General features: G+C 44.9%; 1 protein-coding gene across 7 annotated transcripts in view; it reads left to right on the top strand.

Annotated features, from left to right (window-relative positions):
* c2h10orf67 (chromosome 2 C10orf67 homolog) overlaps positions 1 to 23,828 on the top strand; it is a 479,419-nt gene that overhangs the window by 414,886 nt on the left and 40,705 nt on the right. For 5 of the 7 annotated variants that reach the window (XM_068051701.1, XM_068051710.1, XM_068051719.1 and 2 more), the window contains 2 exons: positions 8,861 to 8,926; positions 9,570 to 9,657. In XM_068051701.1, coding sequence (XP_067907802.1) covers positions 8,861 to 8,926; positions 9,570 to 9,657 — 154 coding nt within the window. Of the gene's footprint in view, positions 1 to 7,190; positions 7,258 to 8,608; positions 8,690 to 8,860; positions 8,927 to 9,569; positions 9,658 to 23,828 lie in introns of those variants that run through there. The other 2 variants (XM_068051735.1, XM_068051745.1) reach the window with 2 other exon arrangements.

Genomic DNA, 23,828 nt, shown 5'->3' with positions numbered 1-23,828 from the left:
ATGTGCTATCCACAACGATCTCAGCATCGCGGATGCTCCACAGTGAATCCACCCACAGCTCCAGCTCCATGATGCGGGTAGCCAGTAGCTGCAGATGGATACACTTCCTGCACACATGGTCGGCAGGGACACTGGAAGCGTCCCTGGTTTTCCACATAGCGCAGGAGCATATCATGGGTGCGAGCTCTCCTGCCATGACATACCTTTAGATTACTTAGTTACTCCCTAAATTAGAAAATACTAATTACGCTAGGAGCCTTGTTCTCCTCCAAACACTACCCACTACAATCTAAAGTCCTTACCTTTACTTTTGAAGCTACTGATAAATCCTACTAAAAATCAATACAATCAATAAACCTTACTCAAAAAAAAGTTACTCACTTGTTCCTTATTATTAGGTTATTTACACACGCACTCTAACACTGGTGTACTAATTCAGATATTTAGAGTTATCCCCTAACAGCAGTTACTCACCAACCAATCACCTTGCAGCTTTCCTGTGATGTCACTGCTCACTTTGTTTTCCAACTCAGGCGCACCTGGACTCCTCTTCTCCGCTGCTCTCCCGGGATATAAGTGGCTCAAAGGGCTCAAAGTGTCTAAGGGACAATCATGCTCTCCAATACGGCTGGGCATAAATCAAAGATTAAAGGAGTTAGAAGAATTTTTTTAACCAGAGGGTTCTCAGGATGCGGAAAGTCCTTCCAGAAATAGTGTGTGAGCAGCTTTTAAAAGTGAAGTGAGTGAATATTTGAAACAGCCTTCCTGTTATACCAGTTCAGGACATTACCTACACTTGGCTTGCACAAGGTGGAGGTCCACCTTTGGCAGTGCCTTTGCCTGAAAGTAGTGGAAGAAAGTACACTAGCTTTGGGGCCTCCTGGCTGCTGTCCAAAAACTGTGTCTGTAGGAAAACAGTTACCACCATGTTTTCCTGCTACAATTTACTGGTAGTTACTTTTGAAATCCTGTGATTTGAGTGGTGATGAGCATGATGCCTCTGCCAAGCAGAAACCCACTAATGAAGACATAATGCCACTCCATCCTCATTTCTAGTCCAGGAACAAATGCTCCACTGTCCTTGCTGAAGTCCCTACAAGTCCCTGGGCAACACAAAGGAGTGGAAATCTCACATAATTAAAAAGGGAGGGAGACAAAAAGCAGGAAACTACAGGCCAGTTAAGTTTAACATCTGTCTTAGGGAAAATGTTAGAAGCTATTATTAAAGACATTGTAGCAGGGCATTTAGAAAACTTCAAGGTAATCAGGCAGAGTCAACATGGTTTTGTGAAAGGGAAATCATGTTTAACCAATTTATTGGAGTTCTTTGAGGGAGTTAAATGTGCTGTGGATAAAGGGAAACCGGTGAATGTATTGTACTTAGATTTCCAGAAGGCATTTGATAAGGTGCCACATCAAAGGTTGTTGCAGAAAATAAAAGCTCATGGTGTAGAGGGTAATATATTGACATAGATAGAAGATTGGCTAGCTAACAGGAAACAGAGAGTAGGCATAAATGGGTCATTTTCTGGTTGGCAAGATGTAACGAATGGTGTGCCACAGGGATCTGTGCTGGGGCCTCAACTTTTTACAATTTATATAAATGATTTAGATAAAGGGACGAAAGGTATGGTTGCTAAATTTGCTGATGACACAAAAATAGGTAGGAAAGTAACTTGTGAAGAGGACATAAGGGGGCTACAAAGGGATATAGATAGGTTAATTAAAAGCAAAATACTGCGGATGCTGGAAATCTGAAGTAAAAACAAGAAATGCTGGAATCACTCAGCAGGTCTGGCAGCATCTGTGGAAAGAGAAGCAGAGTTAACGTTTCGGGTCAGTGACCCTTCTTCGGAACTGACAAATATTAGAAAAGTCACAGATTATAAGCAAGTGAGGTGGGGGTGGGGCAAGAGATAACAAAGGAGAAGGTGCAGATTGGACCAGGCCACATAGCTGACCAAAAGGTCACGGAGCAAAGGCAAACAATATGTTAATGGTGTGTTGAAAGACAAAGCATTAGTACAGATTAGGTGTAAATACACTGAATATTGAACAGCAGCAAGTGCAAACCTGAAAAAAAAACCTGAAAAAAACTGTGGGTAAGCAAACTGAACAAACTAAGATGAAATGAAATAAATGCAAAAAAAGATTGTAAAAATTGTAAAAAAAAGAATGTAAAAAAAAGGAAGAAAAAATAACTAAAAATGAAAGTAAAATGTATAGATAGGTTAGTGGGCAAAGACCTGGCAAATGGAGTACAATGTGGGAAAGTGGGAAATTGTCCACTTTGGCAGGAAGAATACAAAAGAAGCATATTATCTAAATGGTGAGAGATTGCAGAGCTCTGAGATGCAGAGGAATCTGGGTGTCCAAGTGCATGAATCGCAAAAGGTTATTATGCAGGTACAGCATGTCGTTAGGAAAGCTAATAGAATGTTATCGTTTATCGCGAGGGGAATTTAATACAAAAGTAGGGAGGTTATGCTTCAGCTATACAGGGCATTGGTGAGACCACATCTGGAGTACTGTGTACAGTGCTGGTCTCCTTATTTAAGGAAGGACGTAAATGCGTTGGAAGCAGTACAGAGAAGGTTTACTAGACTAATACCTGGAATGGGCGGGCTGTCTTACGGGGAAAGATTGGACAGGCTATACTTGTATCTGATGGAATTTAGAAGAGTAAGAGGCGACTTGATTGAATCATATAAGATCCTGAGGGGTCTTGACAGGGTGGATGTGGAAAGGATGTTTCCCCTAATGGGAGAATCTAGAACTAGGAGTCACTGTTTAAAAATAAGGGGTCACCCATTTAAGACAGAAATGAGGAGAAATATTTTCTCTCAGAGGGTTGTGAGTCTTTGAAATTATCTTCCTCAAAAGGTGGCAGAAGCAGAGTATTTGAATATTATTAAGGCAGAGGTAGATAGATTCTTGATAAGCAAGGGGGTGAAAGGTTATCAGAGGTAGGTGGAAATTTGGAGTAATCAGTTCAGCCATGAACTTATTGAATGGCGGAGCAAGCTCGAAGGGCCGAGTGGCCTACTCCTGCTCCTAATTCATATGTTCGTATGCTCGTATAATGGATTTTCGCCCATTTTACTTCTGCTTTGTGCCCAGAGCATCGAATCAATTCAGGCAGCCACGGTGGGTCTCTGTAATATCAGCCAGATTGCAGTACGGGCATTCGTTCATCAGGTAATTGATGCACATTACATTTTATGGGTTGCTGGCTTTTCCAAGGTCAAGGGTGCAATAAAAGGCACCCACATTGCTTGGGGTTCTGCAGTCAACACCTCTTAACTTCTTCAACAAGAGGGCTTTCACTTCCTGAAAGTACGATAGTGTGTGACAAAATTCAAGTATCGTGCCCATCAACGTGAGATTCACTAGAATCATAATGCATTTGTCTTTGGAATTCTTCCCTCCCTGACCTCTTCAAAGAAAATAATTATTTCAATGGATGGCACGTGGGTGACAAGGCCTACCTTCCATTCTCATGAATAATGACCGCACTAAGTGTTTCCTACTCAGTAGCATGGGACTGTTACAATGAGGCACATGCCTTTGCTAGAGTGTCTTTGATAGGTTCAACAGCGTCTTAAAAGAGAGCTCTCAATACCTTGACAGGTTGGGAAGGACTCTGCAGTATGCTGCAGCTCATGTGTCCTGAATTTTGCCATACATAAAGGCATTCCAAGAGAGGTGGCCCGGGCTGCTTTGGAGGCAGAAGTACATGGAAGAAAGCATCTAGATGACTGCCACTTAGAGAACACTTCATTGACTACATTGTAGAACGTCAGAGCACAAGTCATCACTGGTCCTCTCTTCTGTTTAATTCAGTCTACCTTGTTGCCACTGCTTTAACTCATTCTCTCCTAATTTCAAATAGAAGACCAATCTCTCAGTTTGGTATCCATTCTAGGATATGATAACACATCGGCCATTTTTGCACCTACGTGACTATGCAAATAACAATCACGTGATTGAATATGTTGACATGAAATAATTCCATCTTTTTCAGTATGAATCTAATCTTCATGAATAACGCAGCATGGCATAAGTCCATATTATCCTTTCCTACAATGTACTCCAAAGTGAACAGAAACCATCTTATTTAGTCCTTACATCATAATTGCCAAAGATAGCTAAAAGTGTCCTTATCATAAAAGAATCATAGAATCATAGAAATTTGTGACACTGAAGGAGGCCACTCGATCCACCGGGCTGAAATTTATAAGCCCCTGACGTTGGGGGGGTATGGCGGGGGGGCCCGAAAAATCCTGGGAGAGCCTGCCACTGTCCTTGATGCCAGGAAGGCCCCGCCCCATTTTAGCGGCAGTGGTGAGGCCTCGTGGCGGCCTCTCCACCACAAGGCAATGGAGTCTTTATTTAAATATGTTAATTACACTCAAATGAATGACTAATGACTTACCTTGTAGCAACAGCCATCCCACGCCGGTATTCCAGCCGGTTGTCAGACGTCCCGTGCCTTCGGATCTCTGTTTGGTGATCCAAGGCGTAACACTGGTGGGGAGAGGGGAGGAGCAAAATTTTCAGGTCAGGAGCGGGTTGGGGAATGGCAAAAACCTACGAGATTGGTGGAGGGGATGCTGGGAAGGGGTTGAAGGGTGAAGAAGAGAAAGTTCAGAGGGGAAAGGTCGGAATCTAATTTTTAATTTTTTTGGCTGGAAAGGGCTATTTAGATATTGATTAGTCATTGGAGGCTGGGAGAGGGGATTTAAACTGATAATAAAGTTTCAACTTTAATTTTTTCCCACCTGTCGCTTTAAACATTTAAATTAAAGTGTAGGGCTTGAAGCCCTTTAAAGATGGCGCCCGTGCCTGCACGGTGGCACCGGACGCCGTTGCCAGGGACAAAGCATTCGCCCCCCCCCCCCCCACCCTGTCATCGGGGGCGGGCAATCCGCCCTCTCCATGTTAATGAGCTGTCCCACGAAATATCGTGCCGGCTCCGTGGCACACATCTCGCGCATGCACCCTGCACTTTTTGAAGCTCACTGTCGAGAACAGCAGCAAGCTAATAAAATTCAGCCATCGTGTCTGTGCCGGCTGAAAAAGATCTATCCAGCCCAATCCTACTTTCCAACTCTTGGTTCATTGCCTTGTAAGTTATGGCACGTCAAGTGAGTATTCATTTACTTTATTAAATGCGAAGAGGGTTGAGAGTTTTTGCCTCTACCACTCTTTCAAGCAGTGAGTTCCAGACCCCCACCACCTTCTGGGTGATAAGAATTTCTTCTCAACTCCCCTCTAATCATTTTACCAATTACTTTAAATCTCTGCCTCCTGGTTATTGACCTCTCTGCTAAGAGAAATAGGTCCTTTCTATCCACTCTATCTAGACCCCTCATAATTTTATACACCGCATAATTATATCTCCCCTTCAGCCTCCTCTGTTCCAAAGAAAGCAGTCCAACCTATCCAGTTTTTCCTCCTAGCTAAAATTTTTCAGTTCTGGCAAAAACCCATTATATGAGGTTTCCACTTCTTTGTGTTCCCAAGGGACTTAAGGAAACATAGAAAATAGGAGCAGGAGTAGGCCATTTGGCCCTTCAAGCCTGCTCCACCATTCATTATGATCATGGCTGATCATCCAACTCAGTAGTCTGTTCCCGACATCGCCCCATACCCTTTGATCCCTTTAGACCCAAGGGCTATATCTAACTCCTTCTTGAAAACATACAATGTTTTGGCCTCAACTGCTTTCTGTGGTAGTGAATTCCACAGGCTCACCACTCTCTTGGTGAAGAAATTTCTCCTGAAAGGTTTACCCCATATCCTTAGACTATGACCCCTGGTTCTGGACTCCCCCACCATCAGGAACATCCTTCCTGCATCTATCGTCAAGTCCTGTTAGAATTTTATAGGTTTCTATGAGATCCCTCCTCACTCACATTTGCAAGGAGAGTGGAACACTTGTGTCTGGAGCAGAAGTGAGTTTGGAGTGGCATGACTTCTTCTTGAATTTCTGTTTGGCAGAGGACCCATGCTAGCTCCACTCAGATCAGAGGATTTAAAAAGTAACTACCAATAAACTTTTGGAGGAAAATCTTTTTCTGCAGGTGGCAAAGAGCATTTGAGGTTGGAGACTTACTGGCTGCAGTTTTTTGGATAATAGCCAGAAGGTCCCAAAGCCAATGGACTTTCTTCCAAGCAAAGGCACTGCCAAGGATGGGCATGCACCAAGTGGAAGTCAAATTTAGGTAATGTTCCGAACTGGTATAACAAGAAGGTGCAGGTCCTATTCCCTTGCCATTTCCCTGTGCTTTTACTTTTTTTTCTTTTCAAATATTTACCCACTTCAACTATTATTCTGCTCACACCACTTTTTTTTATTCATTCGTGGGATGTGGGCGTCGCTGGCCAGGCCAGCATTTATTGCCCATCCCTAATTGCCCTTGAGAAGGTGGTGGTGAGCTGCCTTCTTGAAGCGCTGCAGTCCATGTGGGGTAGGTACACCCACAGTGCTGTTAGGAAGGGAGTTCCAGGATTTTGACCCAGCGACGGTGAAGGAACGCCGGTCTAGTTCCAAGTCAGGATGGTGTGTGACTTGGAGGGGAACTTGCAGGTGATGGTGTTCCCATGCATTTTCTGCCCTTGTCCTTCTAGTTGGTAGAGGTCGCGGGTTTGGAAGGTGCTGTCTAAGGAGCCTTGGTGCGTTGCTGCAGTGCATCTTGTAGATGGTACACACTGCTGCCACTGTGCGGCGGTGATGGAGGGAGTGAATGTTTGTAGATGGGGTGCCAATCAAGCGGGCTGCTTTGTCCTGGATGGTGTCGAGCTTCTTCAGTGTTGTTGGAGCTGCACCCATCCAGGCAAGTGGAGAGTATTCCATCACACTCATGACTTGTGCCTTGTAGATGGTGGACAGGCTTTGGGGAGTCAGGTTGTGTGTTACGCGCCTCAGGATTCCTAGCCTCTGACCTGCTCTTGTAGCCACGGTATTTATATGGCTACTCCAGTTCAGTTTCTGGTCAATGGTAGCCCCTAGGATGTTGATAGTGGGGGATTCAGCGATGGTAATGCCATTGAATGTCAAGGGGAAATGGTTAGATTCTCTCTTGTTGTAGATGGTCATTGCCTGGCACTTGTGTGGCACGAATGTTACTTGCCACTTATCAGCCTACGCCTGGATAGTGTCCAAGTCTTGCTGCATTTCTACACAGATTGCTTCAGTATATGAGGAGTCACGAATGGTGCTGAACATTGTGCAATCATCAGCGAACATCCCCACTTCTGACCTTATGATTGAAGGAAGGTCATTGATGAAGCAGCTGAAGATGCTTGGGCCAAGGACACTACCCTGAGGAACTCCTGCAGTGATGTCCTGGAGCTGAGATGTTTGACCTGCAACAACCACAACCATCTTCCTTTGCGCTAGGTATGACTCCAACCAGCGGAGGGTTTTCCCCCTTATTCCCATTGACCTCAGTTTTGCGAGGGCTCCTTGATGCCATACCCAGTCAAATGCTGCCTTGATGTCAAGGGCAGTCACTCTCACCTCACCTCAGGAAGGGCATACCATGTAATAAAAACCCTCTGGTTAAAAAGAATGTTTCTAACCTCTTCATTCTTTGATTTATGCCCAGCCATAATGCAGAGAAAATCTGTCCCTCAGATTTTGAGCACTTTGTTTGTTCACCTCCTGATTGAAATTGTATCAGTTTTCAGAACACCCATTCTTGTATGATACTGGCATAATCTGTGATTCTTGCTTTCAATAATTTTGATCTGTGCTGGATGCAAAAGTTACATTTTCTCTATATAAATATTGTCTTAGCATCTTTATCCACTCAAGATAAAACACTAAAGATAAATCTAGTTCGCCAGTATTGTTGAATAAGGTTTTGGGGTCCTAAAACAAGGACAAAACCCTATTTGACATCCTTCAATAGGTGGCTGCCAATTTCAAGTGGATTCACTGGATGCATGAAAGAAGTCCCAATTCAAAATGACAATTGCCGAATTCTGTGCATGAAATGTGTCTGTAAGATTAGGACCCATCTTTCAGTTCCTTACCATCATTTTATTTTCTAAGTAAAATAAGCATTCCCAATTTGAAAGTATCTTCAACTTGTTAATGTAGGGGCATGGGTGAAAGATTTATGCTCCCTCCCCTGAAAAATGGCCAACTGTAAGAAACAAGTGCAATCCCGGCAGAGCTATTTGTCCCATTTCCCAGTTCCCCAACCAGAGACTTATGCCCTGATCGGAATTTTGGTGCCAATGTTTATAACTCCTGCTGTTTTCACTGCTGTATATTGATGTAAAATGCTGGCATAACGTTTAAATGGAAATGTGCTGTTCTGATGTTTTTAATTAAAGCAAATATAATGAATTGCATGAAACGTTGAACTGTTTTTGTTGCAAGGGCTTCTTTGTTTTACTATGATAAAGGCACTATATAAATGCAAGTTGTTGTTTATGCATAAATAACTGTTGTATGCATCGATTTCTGTGCCGGGGATTACATTCTTTATATCTAATTGCATTGAGTGGGACAAACATTATTTAATTATTTTTTCCCAGGGACTAATCATAAATTGCTTTATTGTCTCTCACAAATCTTTTCTAATTCTTTCAGGGTAAGATGCACCTTCCACCTACTAATACCTATTCCCCACAACAATGTAGCCGCCAACTGTTTGTGAACAATGCTATAGGACATCTGCAGAGCTTAAAAAGTATCTTTCGAAAATAATACTAACTGAATATTAAATGATGCTTATTACTATGTCTCATCAGCTTCGAATTAAATAACTATCAAATGGTTAATAGTACTGGCCTTGATTAGTGTTTGTCTTTCATTCATTAATTAGGTATGCTTGTTTTTTAGTCTTAACAAACAGCTGGATAGAACAAATCGAATGTGGGAAAAGAAGTTTGCTATACTGAAACAGAGGTATAATTTATAATGTTCGTGAACAAAATAATATATTTTACCTTAGCAATGAAAATTGAGTTAATTCTTCAGTTAATTATTTCTGCAGTGATTCTATAGGCGGTATTTTGTGGAGGTGACAGGGGTTTCGGCCACCAGCTGAAGAGCCGGCGAGAGCCCCATGTCATCCCATTTCGGGAAGTTCCGCCACATCGCGTGCCAATTAGGCACTTAACTGGGCAGCAGCAGGCCTTCCCCAGTATTAAGGAGCCCGGGGACAGAAGTCCCGTCTGCTGAGAGCTGCTGGCCAATAAGAGGCTGGCAGCTCTTTTACTCAGCAGCACCTCCGTGGAGTTGGTGGCTGCTTCCGTTAATGTACCCACCTGAGGCCCAGGATCATTAATGGACCCAGGGCTAATACCGGCAGCGATGGGATGTGGCCCTTAATTGGGCATTAATTGCCCACTTAAGGGTCTCAATTGGCAGCTGGGCAGGAGGACCATCAGCGACTTAATTGGGGTGGAGGCTGCCACTATTCTGCCCAATTAACTGCTCTCCCCGCCTTCAAACTCGCCACAGGAGAAAGCATAAAATCCAACCCAATAAGTTGGTTTACCCCCATTACTGTGCAATTTTATTCTAAAACAAATCTGTAAACTTTCAGTTACCATGCAATAAAGGATGAGATGTATCTGAGATGTTCTTTGCAACGCCAAGTACCAACCCTCCACTGTGCTTTTACTCGTTACACAGTAAGTACCTATTACTGAAATCTGAAATTGTAGATATGTCCACCAATAAATTTCAGAACCATATCCTTTTTATAATGCCCAACCTACAGTATAAATGTATTTCTATTCGCCAATAAATAATGGCAGGAAGTTGATGAAAAAGTAGTAATGTTGAATTTCAAAATAGTAATGTGTAAATGAACTGTTACTTAACTATTATTGTGAAATCTAGCTGAAAAGCCAAAGCCCATACTGCACGGCACCATTAAGATTGACAAAAATAGGATCGAAGATCCTTCAAGTAGAAGATTAGGTGAGCCAAACTTGGGCTTTAAAAAACAGTAGCTTGTTAGAAGACGTAGAAAAGTAAGGAGTTCCACAATCTTGATGTCCTGAGAAACAAAGTTTAAGAATAGGAAACAGTGATCTCAGCCTTGATTTCAACAGTGAGGGTGCAGGAAGGAGCCAATGCATGTAGGATATTGTAGTTTAGACTCAGTTGGAATATGGGGGAGGTTTGAAAGAGCAATGACCTTACAAGTATTGATAATATAAAGACTAGAAAGATTATGATGAGGATATTGATTGATAAAGGTGAGAGAAGGATCACCTAACAGGCAATTGTTTTTTTCTTTTATGCTGACCACAAATATTCGAGCTAGAAACATCGAAGTTTATAGTACAGAAGATGTCCATTTGGCCCATAATGTCTTGGCTGGCTCTTTTCTGATACAATATAAAACTGATCTCAGCCCCCTGCTCTCTTCCCATCCTTTAATAATTGTTTAATAATAATTTAAAAATTTTACTTTCAAAAGTTGGATTCTCCTTGTGCCAAGTCAATCCATGCTCCAGAATTCCTCAAAAATATATATTAATGGAAAGGCACTGAAGGGTGCAGATGCACAGTGAGATTTAGGACTCCAAATAAATAATTCCTTGAAAGTGCAAGGGCAGGAGTTAAAGCCATAAAAAAGGCCAATAGAATTTTGGGTATTTTAAATGGGAGAAAAGAGTGCAAGAGTAAATAAATATTTTTTTCAAAACATTGCTTAGGACACAGAAGTACTATATACAGCTTTCGGCATGCCAGTGGAACTCCTTCCCTTTTTCTGTCTTTTATTTCTTTTACAATCGAACTAACTTTTAAATGCCCTGTGTAAATAAAGTCCTTCTTAACCTCTCTTCTCACTCTCTGCGTGATAATTTTAAATTGATGACTATCATCACTGACTCCCCAACTACAAGAAATGGCCTTTCTCTATTCGCTCCAGCAAATCCCTTCATAATTAAAAAAAATTACTAAATATCATCATAGATTTCTCTGCTGCAAAGGAAATAGTTCCAGTACATCAAGTTTCTCCTCATAACTATATGTGCTCTGACTTTAATGCATTTGGGGGCACTCAAAGCTGCACATAGTACCCCAACAGAGGCCTAACCAATGTATTCACTCCTCAGTCCCTTCTAAACCCTTCAGTCTTTTTACATTAAATGTATACTCCAATTGCTTGTATATTTTTCCAGTCCCGTATATAACTTAAACCTCTTCACGTTTACATACGTTAAATTGCATCTGACACCTGATTTCCCATTCCACTAACTTGTTTATGAATTGCTGGTCTTTTACAGTCCTCCTTACTGTTTGCCAAACCTGCTACTTCTATGTTTTCATCAAAATGTAAGACTATGCTGCCCATATCCAAGTCCAAAATATCAAGATATATATATAATATCCCAAGATCAAACATGGACTCAGCACTAGCCACCATCCCTCTCCCTGGCAACTGTCAGAGGCTGAACCAGATAGATTGCAGACTTGGTGTCGCTTTTCACCAAGATAAGCTTCCGATCACATATCCGCTCCATCACCAAGACTGCCTACTTCCACCTCCGTAACATTGCCTAACTCAGCCAGCCTTAGCTCATCTGCTGCTGAAACCTTCATCCATGCTGTTGTTGCCTCTACAATTGACCATTCCAATGCTTTCCTGGCCAGCATCCTATCTTCCACCTCACATAAACTTGAGCTCATCCAAAACTTTGGTATCCGTATCCTAACTTTTACCAAGTCCCATTCACCCATCAAACCTATGCTCCTTGACCTACCTTGCTTTGCAGTCAGGCATGCCTTGATTTTAAAATTCTCATCCTTGTTTTCAAATCCTCTATGGCCTCACTATTCACTATTTCTGTAACTTCCTCCAGCCCTAAAACCTCTGAGATCTCTGCGTTCCTCTAATTCTGGCCTCTTGCACATCCCAGATTTTAATCTCTCCACCATTGCAGCCATACATTCAGCCGTCTAGGCCCCACACTCAGGAATTCCCTCTCCAAACCTCTCCGCCTTCCTACCTCTCCCGTGTCCTTTAAGATGTTCTTTAAAACCTACCAATTTGACCAAGATTTTGGTCATCTGCCCTCGTATCCCCTTATGTCTTATGTAGCTCGGCGTCAAATTTTGTTTTATAACGCTCCTGTAGATGCCTTGGGCTATTTTACTATTTTAAAGGCACATTATAAATGCAAGGTGTTGTTGGTCTCTGGGATACACCACGTCTGTCCCTTCTCCAGTCTAACCAAGACTCATTTACCCAAACGTTTTGTTTCCTATCAAAGAACTTTACTTTTAGTACCTTATCCCTGAATTTTCGAACAAACTTCTTATGAGACACCTGATTGAAGATACACACATACTATATCAAATGCATTGCCTTTATCTATCCAATTAGCACTTCTTCAAAAGCAAGTTCTTTCTGTTTACCGATTTAACTTCAAATTATAAAGGGTGATATTTACGCACTTCACCTGATAGTACCAGATCAAACCTGCATTTGGAGGAGGCACAGTTGCAGCAGTCCTCATTGGATGAGGAAGACCAGGGCGAATGAGAGGAAGCAGCAGAAGAAGGCGGACCACCTGAATGTCTGTGCAGCAAGAGATGGGAGGAGTCAGTCAACTGCACAGCGACTCTGATGACCTGCTCATTCCCTGGTCTAAAGATGTACACAAAGACCCTCTGCGACACCCTTCATCACTCCATACATTAAAGAACATAGAAACCATTGAGCCAAATTTTACATCAAAGACATAGGGCTGAATTTTACAGACCCCCGCCAACGTCGGAGTTCATGGCAGAGGGGGCCGGAAAATTCCTCTGGGAGAGGGCTGCCATGCACCCCAATGCCGGGAGGGCCCGGCCCAATATTGCCAGCGGCAGTGAGGCCTCGTGGGGGCCCTCCGCCGCTCGGTGATGGGACCCCTCCCTTACATATTTAAATAAATCAAAATTAATCGTACCCCCGCAGCTGCCTTCTGCACCTCTGCGATCTTCCTGCTGCTAGCTGGCACTCCCACGCCTTCGGATCCCCGTCCAGGGAAACGAGGCGGAACACTTGTGGGGAGTGGGGAGGAGGTAAGTTTATCAGTGAAGCGGTGGTTTGGGGGAATGGGGTCAAAGTAACATCAGTGGTGTAGGAGACTGTTGGAAGGTTTGAGGTGAAAGTTTATGCACTTTGGGGGTGAGGGAAGATCAGGTGGACAAGGTAAGTATTTTGGGAGGGGGAGAGGGCAAGTAATTAATTTTATGGTTATTGGAGGGGGTGGGAGAAGGGCAAAGTAAATGTATTTTATTTATTCGCTGCATCTTTAAATATTTATATGTAACGGCAGGGCACAAAGCCATTTAAAAATAGCATCAGCACCTGTGCACAGGCAGCTAACGCCATTGCTGGGGACGGACAGCCCACCCCTCCACGTGATCGGGAGGTGGCCCGCTCTGGCTATTTAAATGAGCCACCATGCTTACGATCATGAAGGTTCCATGACGTGTGGCCATTGTTCTCGCCAAATCGGCGGTGGACGTGTAAAATTCAGCCCATACTGGTGATGGAAGATGTCGTAGACAGTGCTATCAAGCGGCACTTGCTTAGCAAAAATCTGCTCAGTGACGCTCAGTTTGGGTTCTGCCGGGGCCACTCAGCTCCTGACCTCATTACAGCCTTGGTTCAAACACGGACAAAAGAGCTGAACTCCACAGGTGAGGTGAGAGTGACTGCCCTTGACATCAAGGCAGCATTTGACTGAGTATGGCATCAAGGAGCCCTAGCAAAACTGGAGTCAATGAGAATCAGGGGGAAAACACTCCACTGGTTGGAGTCATACCTAGCGCAAAGGAAGATGGTTGTGGTTGTTGGAGGTCAATCATCTGAGCTCCAGGACATCACTGCAGGAGTTCTCAGGGTAGTGTCCTAGGCCCAACCACCTTCAGCTGCTTCATCAATGACCTTCCTTCAATCCTAAGGTTAGAAGTGGGATGCTCGCTGATGATTGCAGTGTTCAGCTCCATTCGTGACTCCTCAGATACTGAAGCAATCCTTGTAGAAATGCAGCAAGACCTGAACAATATCCAGGCTTGGGCTAATAATTGGCAAGTAACATTAGCGCCACACAAGTGCCAGGCAATGATCATCTCCAACAAGAGAGAATCTAACTATCTCCCCTTGACATTCGATGGCATTACGAACGCTGAATCCCCCACGATCAACATCCTGGTGATTACCATTGGCAGGAAATTGAACTGGAGTCGCCATACAAATACCGTGGCCACAAGAGCAGATCAGAGGCTAGGAATCCTGCAGCAAGTAACTCACCTCCTGACGCCCCAAAATCTGTCCACCAACTGCAAGACACAAGTCAGATATGTGATGGAATACTCTCCAGTTGCCTGGATGGGTACAGCTCCAATGACAGTCAAGAAGCTCAACACCATCCTGGACAAAGCAGCCCACTTGATTGGCACCCAATCCACAAACATTCACTCCCTCCACCACTGATGCACAGTGGCAGCAGTGTTAACTATCTACAAGATGCACTGCAGCAATGCATCAAGGCTCCTTAGACAGCACCTTCCAAACCCATGACCTCTACCACCTAGAAGGACAAGGGCAGCAGATGTATGGGAACACCACCACCTACAAGTTCCCCTCCAATCCACACACCATCCTGACTTGGAACTATATTGCCGTTCCTTCATTGTCGCTGGGTCAAACTCTCTTCCAAACAGCACTGTGGGTGTGCCTACCCTACATGGCTGCAGCAGTTCAAGAAGGCAGCTCACCACCACCTTCTCAAGGGCAATTAGGGATGGGCAATGAATGCTGTCCTAGCCAGCGACGCCCACATCTCATGAATGAATAAAAAAAATACTGACAATGCAGGCTCAGAAGCTATTATAAAACCACACTGTAGATCAAAGTATCAAATATAGTAAAGGTGATTAAGTTAATTCCTAAGGCAATTCAATTTGTTTCTCATCAAATTGGCAGCTCATGGAACCTTTCTTATAGGGTTACCTAACTCTATTACTTTTATAAGGTGCTCCGCTAGCGGCCTCAGCGAAACTGCTAGAAGGTTGCAGTTGATCTTTTCTAGTTCCACTTCTCCACAGGACACAGCATTTATTTAAATGTTTACCCAGTTACCAATACGGTCAATCATAGAATATGATTGTCCTAGAATAGAATGCAGCAACCAGGTTTCTTTAATAAACAGCAAAATTATCAGTTTATTATAAAACAAGACATAACCAGTAATGAAGCAAAGCATTGACACACAGACTGAAATATGAAAGTTCCCTTTTACCTCAGCCCCTCTCTCTCTCACTCACACACACACACACACACACACACACACACGTTAACCGAAGAAAAGAGATTTTCTTTTTCGAGCTCTGTTACAAAAAAAAAGACAAAAATGAATCCTTGGGCCAAATACTTGCTAATTGAAGAATAAAAGAGAAGATATAGAAAGATGTCTGTTGCCCCTTTTTTACTTTGGCATCCCAAATATGCATAGGTGGCTGTCACTGGGATCTTTCTAGAACAGTTCTTTTCAGGTGATATTGAAAATCAGTTTGGCAGATTTTCCAGGCAAAATACGGCATCAGGGGTTTCTGAGAAGCCTTTCAGGAGGAATGCAGCATCAATTTCTCTATTTCTTACACTCACTTCAAACAGCCTCTCAAAGAGATGGAAAAGCTGGCAGGCTTTTCAAAGAGATGGAAAAGGCTAAGCTGGGGTGACTGCTCTCTTGGCTTGTTTTTAAAACTCCTTTCAGGACACTGTCCAAACCCCAACTGTCTGTCCAAAGCGAAACCAAAAACAATCTCAAGAGTCAAGCCTCCTGACCCCTATAAATCTTGACCGATCACTTCTCTGTCACATCTCCCTTTAGTCCAAAAAGCCCATGCTGGGTATTTATCTGATGACAGGTGACTTCCAGTAGGGTTTTTTACAAACCAAGTCCCCTCAGTGTCCTTTCAGTGACCCCAGTGAAAAAAAAATCAGTGGAATCCCAGTTTTCCCAAATAAAACAATGTCCATAATTCTAAAATATGAGTTCTCAAAAAAAATATGAAACAACAAATATAGAAACACTATCGTAACATCATGTTGAGACCCTTGAGATGGTTAGGGCGGGCTACCTCTGGGTGCTCATGCCTGTGAGGGCCTGGCTGCAGACTGCTGCACCTAGGCTGCTGCCAACATATTTTGGTCCAGCTGACTTTCAGGCATTGTGGTGGGTATTGCTTGAGTGGGGCTTTGAAGGAACTGACATCCTGAGATAGGTGAAGACCAACTGCTTACATCCCACCACTGCCACACCCATGGGTCTGGAACTCATCACTTCCACTGTGGAAGAGCATACTGTCTACTTTATCAATTAACCTTATTTATTCGGTCCACCAATCTGTTCAAGGTGGACACCAGTCATTCCAATATGGAACCTAGAGCCGGTATATCAGCGTTTGAACTTTCACCAAAGTGCAAAGGCTGATGGCATTGGCTTCTGTTGCGAGTGCAGCTGCCATGTTTTTGGAGGTGGTCACAAACTCAAAGGTAAACTGCCAAGTACTAATACCATGCGAGATGACACCACACAGGCTGTAAGTGGACTCCTCCATACTTTCAGTGATGGTGCTAAAATTGCTTGCCAATACTTGGCATGACTGCCTGTTTGAGACAAGCAGTTTTCTTTTTATATCTGGGCCCATGAAGTCCTTATCTCTGTCCTGCTCAGCAGAGCTGGGGAGGACCTCTCCCTAAGCACGTGTAGTTGGCCCACTGCAATCACGCGTTGGGCGGCCAGTTATAATAATGGAGGTGTAGGATTGGGCAGTCTCACGATGAGGGCAGGATTCGAGGCACGAATGCAGTGTTAGGTGACTCTGGAGCAGGTGCTAGCGCTGTATTTAAATCCCTGCCAGCCCTGCTTTAATTGCTGCCTTAAAGTCAATCGTTGTTTTCTGCTGAGACTGGTGCTGCAATGACTGCTGAACACACCACCACTCTGTCAAAGAAAATGCAAGATGGCTGAGGCAAGACACTGGGTGGCCACACGGTTTAGTGATGCCTCCCCGGAGTTTCTCCTCCAGGCTGCAAGGCAAAGGCGAGAGGTCCTCTTCCCCAGGGATGGCAAGAAGAGGTCCTCCCGCCCGACCAAGCAAGCCTGGATGGAGATCACAGAGGAAGTAAGCAACCATGGGGTCATACCCCTGAACATGTGTCCAGTGCAGGAAGAGGGTCTGCCAAGGTTAGTGCTCCATATCACTCTCCTTTTTGGGGATTGCATGTGACTACACAGGAGTCAGTGTGACATGGGCAGGGAAGTGCCATAAAGGCGCTGGCAAAGGGGGATAGGCATCAAAACATCCTGCCAGATGCATGGCGGCATCTCTGCCACAGGCCACCTTCTTTCACAGCTCACCCCCATTACCTCCCCTGAGAGCTGATGTGTGGATATAGGAAAGACCAGCAGGGGACAAGGGGCTGCCACTAGTACACCTGACCTGTAACTCTTCCTGTGAAGTATGACTATCTCACTCATTCCACTTGCAGGACAAGAAGGCCCATAACAACAGGGAGACCTCGTGGACTGGCAGAGGAATTATTGACATACGGCCACTCTCAGCAGTTGAGAGTGAAGCACTGGAGTTGGCGTTGACCCAGGGCAGATGCTTAATCGCGGATGGTGAGACTGGTGTCTCCACGCAAGAGTGTGAGGATTGCCTTCCATGCACACTCTGGAGATCCTCATCACGCATGAATATCAGGAGATCCTCATCACGCATGACTATCATAAGATCTGCAATACCTAACCCACAAATGTTTCTGTTCCCTCATACAGGTCAGCATTCCAGGAAACTCAATCCAATGTGGGGGGGGGGGTGCAGCAGTCAACCTTTGAGGATGAGCAGTCAGAGAATGCGCTGTCCCATGACTCTCCTGCACCTTCCACCAGCCCCGATACTTTCAACTCGGTGGGTTTGCGCTCAGCTTTAGAATAAGGGTCACAAGCTGGTGAGACCACCACACATGCGCTCGAGCAACTGGCTGAGGCTGACACAGCCGAGGCCTCTGATAGTCGGAGGACTGTGGGTGGCAAGGCCCATGCTGAGCTCCAGGCTGATGACAAGACACTGGTGTCGACAGCACAGGGCATGTTGGAGTTGCAGAGAGAGGTAAGGCAACATCTGGCAGAGATGCTGGAGTCCATGCGCAGCCATTAGCGGACGATGGAGGAATCCATCCATGCTATGACTGCTGCCATATCTCCGGCGTGTGAGCACATGGCTTCCTCCATTGAGTGGTTGGCGACCCTCCTGGAATGCCAGATCCCACAGATGCGCGCAGACCTGCACACCATCACCTTGGCCATGAGCTCAATTCAGCAGTGGCAAGGCGAAAGAAGGACAAGGTGCATGTCGACACCAGAGTGTTGTCAGCAGCCTGGGGCTCAGCATGGAACTGGCCACCCACAGTCCTCCAACTATCAGAGGCCTCGGCTCTGCGTATGGACGGCGGCTCCTCAACCCCTCTGCCAGTAAGTCCAGCTCCAGTAGCCGCAATGCCTGAGGGAAGTCCTGCACCTGTGCAAGAAACCCTCAGGCAGCTGGGGCCCTCCAGACATCAGGCAGCGAGAGGGCACCCGCTGAAGTCATCCCAGGTCAAGGGGCAGCGTGATCAGCAGCCTGCCTCCAACCCCGCTGCTAACAGAGTGGTCACACCATGTAGAAGCACTCAAAAATGTGTGAAAGCAACCACCTAGACACATTTGGATTTTCACAGATGCTTGCAATTTGCCATTTGTTTTCTGCTATACTGTTTATTTGCTTTTGATTAGAATTAGAATTAGAACATTACAGCGCAGTACAGGCCCTTCGGCCCTCGATGTTGCGCCGACCTGTGAAACCATCTGACCTACACTATTCCATTTTCATCCATATGTCTATCCAATGACCACTTAAATGCCCTTAAAGTTGGCGAATCTACTACTGCTGCAGGCAGGGCGTTCCACGCCCTTACTACTCTCTGAGTAAAGAAACTACCTCTCACATCTGTCCTATATCTATCACCCCTCAACTTGAAGCTATGTCCCCTCGTGTTTGCCATCACCATCCGAGGAAAAAGACGCTCACTATCCACCCTATCTAACCCTCTGATTATCTTATATGTCTCTATTAAGTCACCTCTCCTCCTCCTTCTCTCCAACGAAAACAACCTCAAGTCCCTCAGCCTTTCCTCGTAAGACCTTCCCTCCATACCAGGCAACATCCTAGTAAATCCCCTCTGCACCCTTTCCATAGCTTCCACATCCTTCCAATAATGCGGTGACCAGAACTGCACGCAATACTCCAGGTGCGGTCTCACCAGAGTTTTGTACAGCTGCAGCATGACCTCGTGGCTCCGAAACTCGATCCCCCTACTAATAAAAGCTAACACACCATATGCCTTCTTAACAGCCCTATTAACCTGGTTAGCAACCTTCAGGGATTTATGCACCTGGACACCAAGATCTCTCTGTTCATCGACACTACCAAGAATCTTCCCATTAGCCCAGTACTCTGCATTCCTGTTACTCCTTCCAAAGTGAATCACCTCACACTTTTCCGCATTAAACTCCATTTGCCATCTCTCAGCCCAGCTCTGCAGCCTATCTATGTCCCTCTGTACCCTACAACATCCTTCAGCACTATCCACAACTCCACCGACCTTAGTGTCATCTGCAAATTTACTAACCCACCCTTCTACACCCTCTTCCAGGTCATTTATAAAAATGACAAACAGCAGTGGCCCCAAAACAGATCCTTGCGGTACACCACTAGTAACTAAACTCCAGGATGAACATTTGCCATCAACCACCACCCTCTGTCTTCTTTCAGCTAGCCAATTTCTGATCCAAAGCTCTAAATCACCTTCAACCCCATACTTCCGTATTTTCTGCAATAGCCTACCGTGGGGAACCTTATCAAACGCCTTACTGAAATCCATATACACCACATCCACTGCTTTACCCTCATCCACCTGTTTGGTCACCTTCTCGAAAAACTTAATAAGGTTTGTGAGGCACGACCTACCCGTCACAAAACCGTGCTGACTATCTCTAATGAACTTATTCTTTTCAAGATGATTATAAATCCTGTCTCTTATAACCTTTTCCAACATTTTACCCACAACCGAAGTAAGGCTCACAGGTCTATAATTACCAGGGCTGTCTCTACTCCCCTTCTTGAACAAGGGGACAACATTTGCTATCCTCCAGTCTTCCGGCACTATTCCTGTCGACAATGACGACATAAAGATCAAGGACAAAGGCTCTGCAATCTCCTCCCTAGCTTCCCAGAGAATCCTAGGATAAATCCCATCTGGCCCAGGGGACTTATCTATTTTCACACTTTCCAAAATTGCTAACACCTCCTCCTTGTGAACCTCAATCCCATCTAGCCTAGTAGCCTGAATCTCAGTATTCTCAACAACATTTTCTTTCTCTACTGTAAATACTGACGCAAAATATTCATTTAACACTTCCCCTATCTCCTCTGATTCCACACACAACTTCCCACTACTATCCTTGATTGGCCCTAATCTAACGCTAGTCATTCTTTTATTCCTGATATACCTATAGAAAGCCTTATGGTTTTCCCTGATCCTATCCACCAATGACTTCTCGTGTCCTCTCCTTGCTCTTCTTAGCTCTCCCTTTAGATCCTTCCTGGCTAGCTTGTAGCTCTCAAGCGCCCTAACTGAGCCTTCACGTCTCATCCTAACATAAGCCGCCTTCTTCCTCTTGACAAGCGCTTCAACTTCTTTAGTAAACCACGGCTCCCTCGCACGACAACTTCCTCCCTGCCTCACAGGTACATACTTATCAAGGACACACAGTAGCTGCTCCTTGAATAAGCTCCACATTTCGATTGTTCCCATCCCCTGCAGTTTCCTTCCCCATCCTACGCATCCTAAATCTTGCCTAATCGCATCATAATTTCCTTTCCCCCAGCTATAATTCTTGCCCTGCGGTATATACCTGTCCCTGCCCATCGCTAAGGTAAACCTAACCGAATTGTGATCACTATCACCAAAGTGCTCACCTACATCTAAATCTAACACCTGGCCGGGTTCATTTCCCAGTACCAAATCCAATGTGGCATCGCCCCTGGTTGGCCTGTCTACATACTGTGTCAGAAAACCCTCCTGCACACACTGGACAAAAACTGACCCATCTAAAGTACTCGAACTATAGTATTTCCAGTCGATATTTGGAAAGTTAAAGTCCCCCATAACAACTACCCTGTTACTCTCGCCCCTGTCGAGAATCATCTTCGCTATCCTTTCCTCTACATCTCTGGAACTATTCGGAGGTCTATAAAAGACTCCCAACAGGGTAACCTCACCTCTCCTGTTTCTAACCTCGGCCCATACTACCTCAGTAGACGAGTCCTCAAACGTCCTTTCTGTCGCTGTAATACTCTCCTTGATTAACAATGCCACACCCCCCCCTCTTTTACCATCTTCTCTGTTCTTACTGAAACATCTGAATCCCGGAATCTGCAACATCCATTCCTGCCCCTGCTCTACCCATGTCTCCGAAATGGCCACTACATCGAGATCCCAGGTACCAACCCATGCTGCAAGCTCACCCACCTTATTCCGGATGCTCCTGGCGTTGAAATAGACACACTTTAAACCAGGGTCTTGCTTGCCAGTGCCCTCTTGCGTCCTTGTAACCATATCCCTGACCTCACTACTCTCAACATCCTGTACACTGGCACTACAATTTAGGTTCCCATTCCCCTGCTGAATTAGTTTAAACCCCCCCGAAGAGCACTAGCAAACCTCCCCCCCAGGATATTGGTACCCCTCTGGTTCAGGTGAAGACCATCCTGTTTGTAGAGGTCCCACCTACCCCAGAAAGAGCCCCAATTATCCAGGAAACCAAAACCCTCCCTCCTGCACCATCCCTGCAGCCACGTGTTCAACTCCTCTCTCTCCCTATTCCTCGCTTCGCTATCACGTGGCACGGGCAACAACCCAGAGATAACAACTCTGTTTGTTCTCGCTCTAAGCTTCCACCCTAGCTCCCTGAATTTCTGTCTTAAATCCCCATCTCTCTTCCTACCTATGTCGTTGGTGCCTATGTGGACCACGACTTGGGGCTGCTCCCCCTCCCCCTTAAGGATCCCAAAAACACGATCCGAGACGATGTTGACATTCATTGTGGAAAATGCTTTTTCCTTCATGCCTTAATTGTGATATGCTGACTGCACCCTTCTCCCATAGTAGGCTGCCAATCTAGCTCAGCCCTCTTTTGGTAAGCACCTCTGATGTGCCAAAGTGCATGTGTGATCTGTGTGCTAGGCACGGAACCCTACCAGAGAGGAGGTGACAGACTAAATGCTTTTAGGTAAGTTTTTATTGCTTTCACTCTGAGAGGCAAGCACGGTGGCTGGAAGCAGGTAAGTATGAGACTGCCTCTTGCCTCCTGGCCCTCCTTCCGTCGGTGGTCCTGCATCACACAACAGGGGTCCACAAAGACAAGGTGTATGAGACCCATGCCAGATGATCAGTAGGCCTCCAGAGCGCTGTCCTTGCAGAGACAATGTTACCCTGGCGTCTTTGCCTTTGTTACTCTTCTGGCTTACGTGCTGATGGTCCTCAGTGCCCACACTTAATAATAGCCAACCCTTTAACTGATAGTATGGCCACCCGACTCTTTCACCCAGCTGTATGGCCACCTAACCCTTTCACCTAGTTGTATGGCCACTCGACCCTTTCACCCAGCTGTAGGACCATCCAACCCTTTCACCCAGCTGTGTGGCTATCCAACCCTTTCACCCAACTGCATAGTGTTACAACCGATCACCCCAGTCAAAGCCCCCAATCAAAATATATGATTCTGATTGTGGTGGGAGAAACGCACTGTTAATTCAATCCCGTCCCTCCACAGATTGCCTAACATATCATTTTAAACTTTCCAAATTAAAGACCCAGTCAAATTGACCCCCGAATGAGGCTAACCAAACCAGGTGTCTTTATTCAACAAATTGACTGTTTAATTAGAAAAACTAGATTCTTAAACACAACTAAGACATCAACAACATTTAAAATAGAAAAAATGAGAGTCCTTGCAAATTTACAGTCCAATGTTGCTTGAAGTCCTCACAGCCGTCCGATGGGGAGAAAAGATTTTTCAACAGTAGAACAGTCTGTAGTCTAATTCCAGCAGTAAGTGATGCTTTCCTTCTCCAGTGATGAATTTCAACAATTCACAACTTGCAAACGCTTTTTAAATGAATCATTTTGGCTTTAGAATTTTTGAGGGATAAAAGATTCTCACAGTCTAACTTCCCTTCCTAAACATAGAAACATAGAAAATAGGAGCAGGAGTAGGCCATTTGGCCCTTTGAGCCTGCTCCGCCATTCATTATGATCATGGCTGATCATCCAACTCAGTAGCCTGTTCTGGCTTTCGCTCCACACCCTTTGATCCCTTTAGACCCAAGAGCTATATCTAATTTCTTCTTGAAAACATTCAATGTTTTAGCCTCAACTGCTTTCTGTGGGAGTGAGTTCCACAGGCTCACCACTCTCTGGGTGAAGAAATTTCTCCTCATTTCAGTCCTGAAAGGTTTACCCCGTATCCTTATACTATGACCCCTGGTTTTGGACTCCCCCACCATCGGGAACATCCTTCCTGCATCTACCCTGTCAAGTCCTGCTAGAATTTTATAGCTTTCTATGAGATCCCCCCTCACTGTTCTGAACTCCGGCGAATATAATTCTAACCGACTCAATCTGTCCTCATATGTCAGTCCCTAAGAAGGGGGAGCTGGATTTGAAGCAGGGACCTCTTGA

The sequence above is a fragment of the Heterodontus francisci genome, chromosome 2 (genome assembly GCF_036365525.1).
Source record: "Heterodontus francisci isolate sHetFra1 chromosome 2, sHetFra1.hap1, whole genome shotgun sequence".
In the NCBI taxonomy this organism is placed as follows: Eukaryota; Metazoa; Chordata; class Chondrichthyes; order Heterodontiformes; family Heterodontidae; genus Heterodontus; species Heterodontus francisci.
This window is presented reverse-complemented; position numbering and strand designations above follow the sequence as displayed.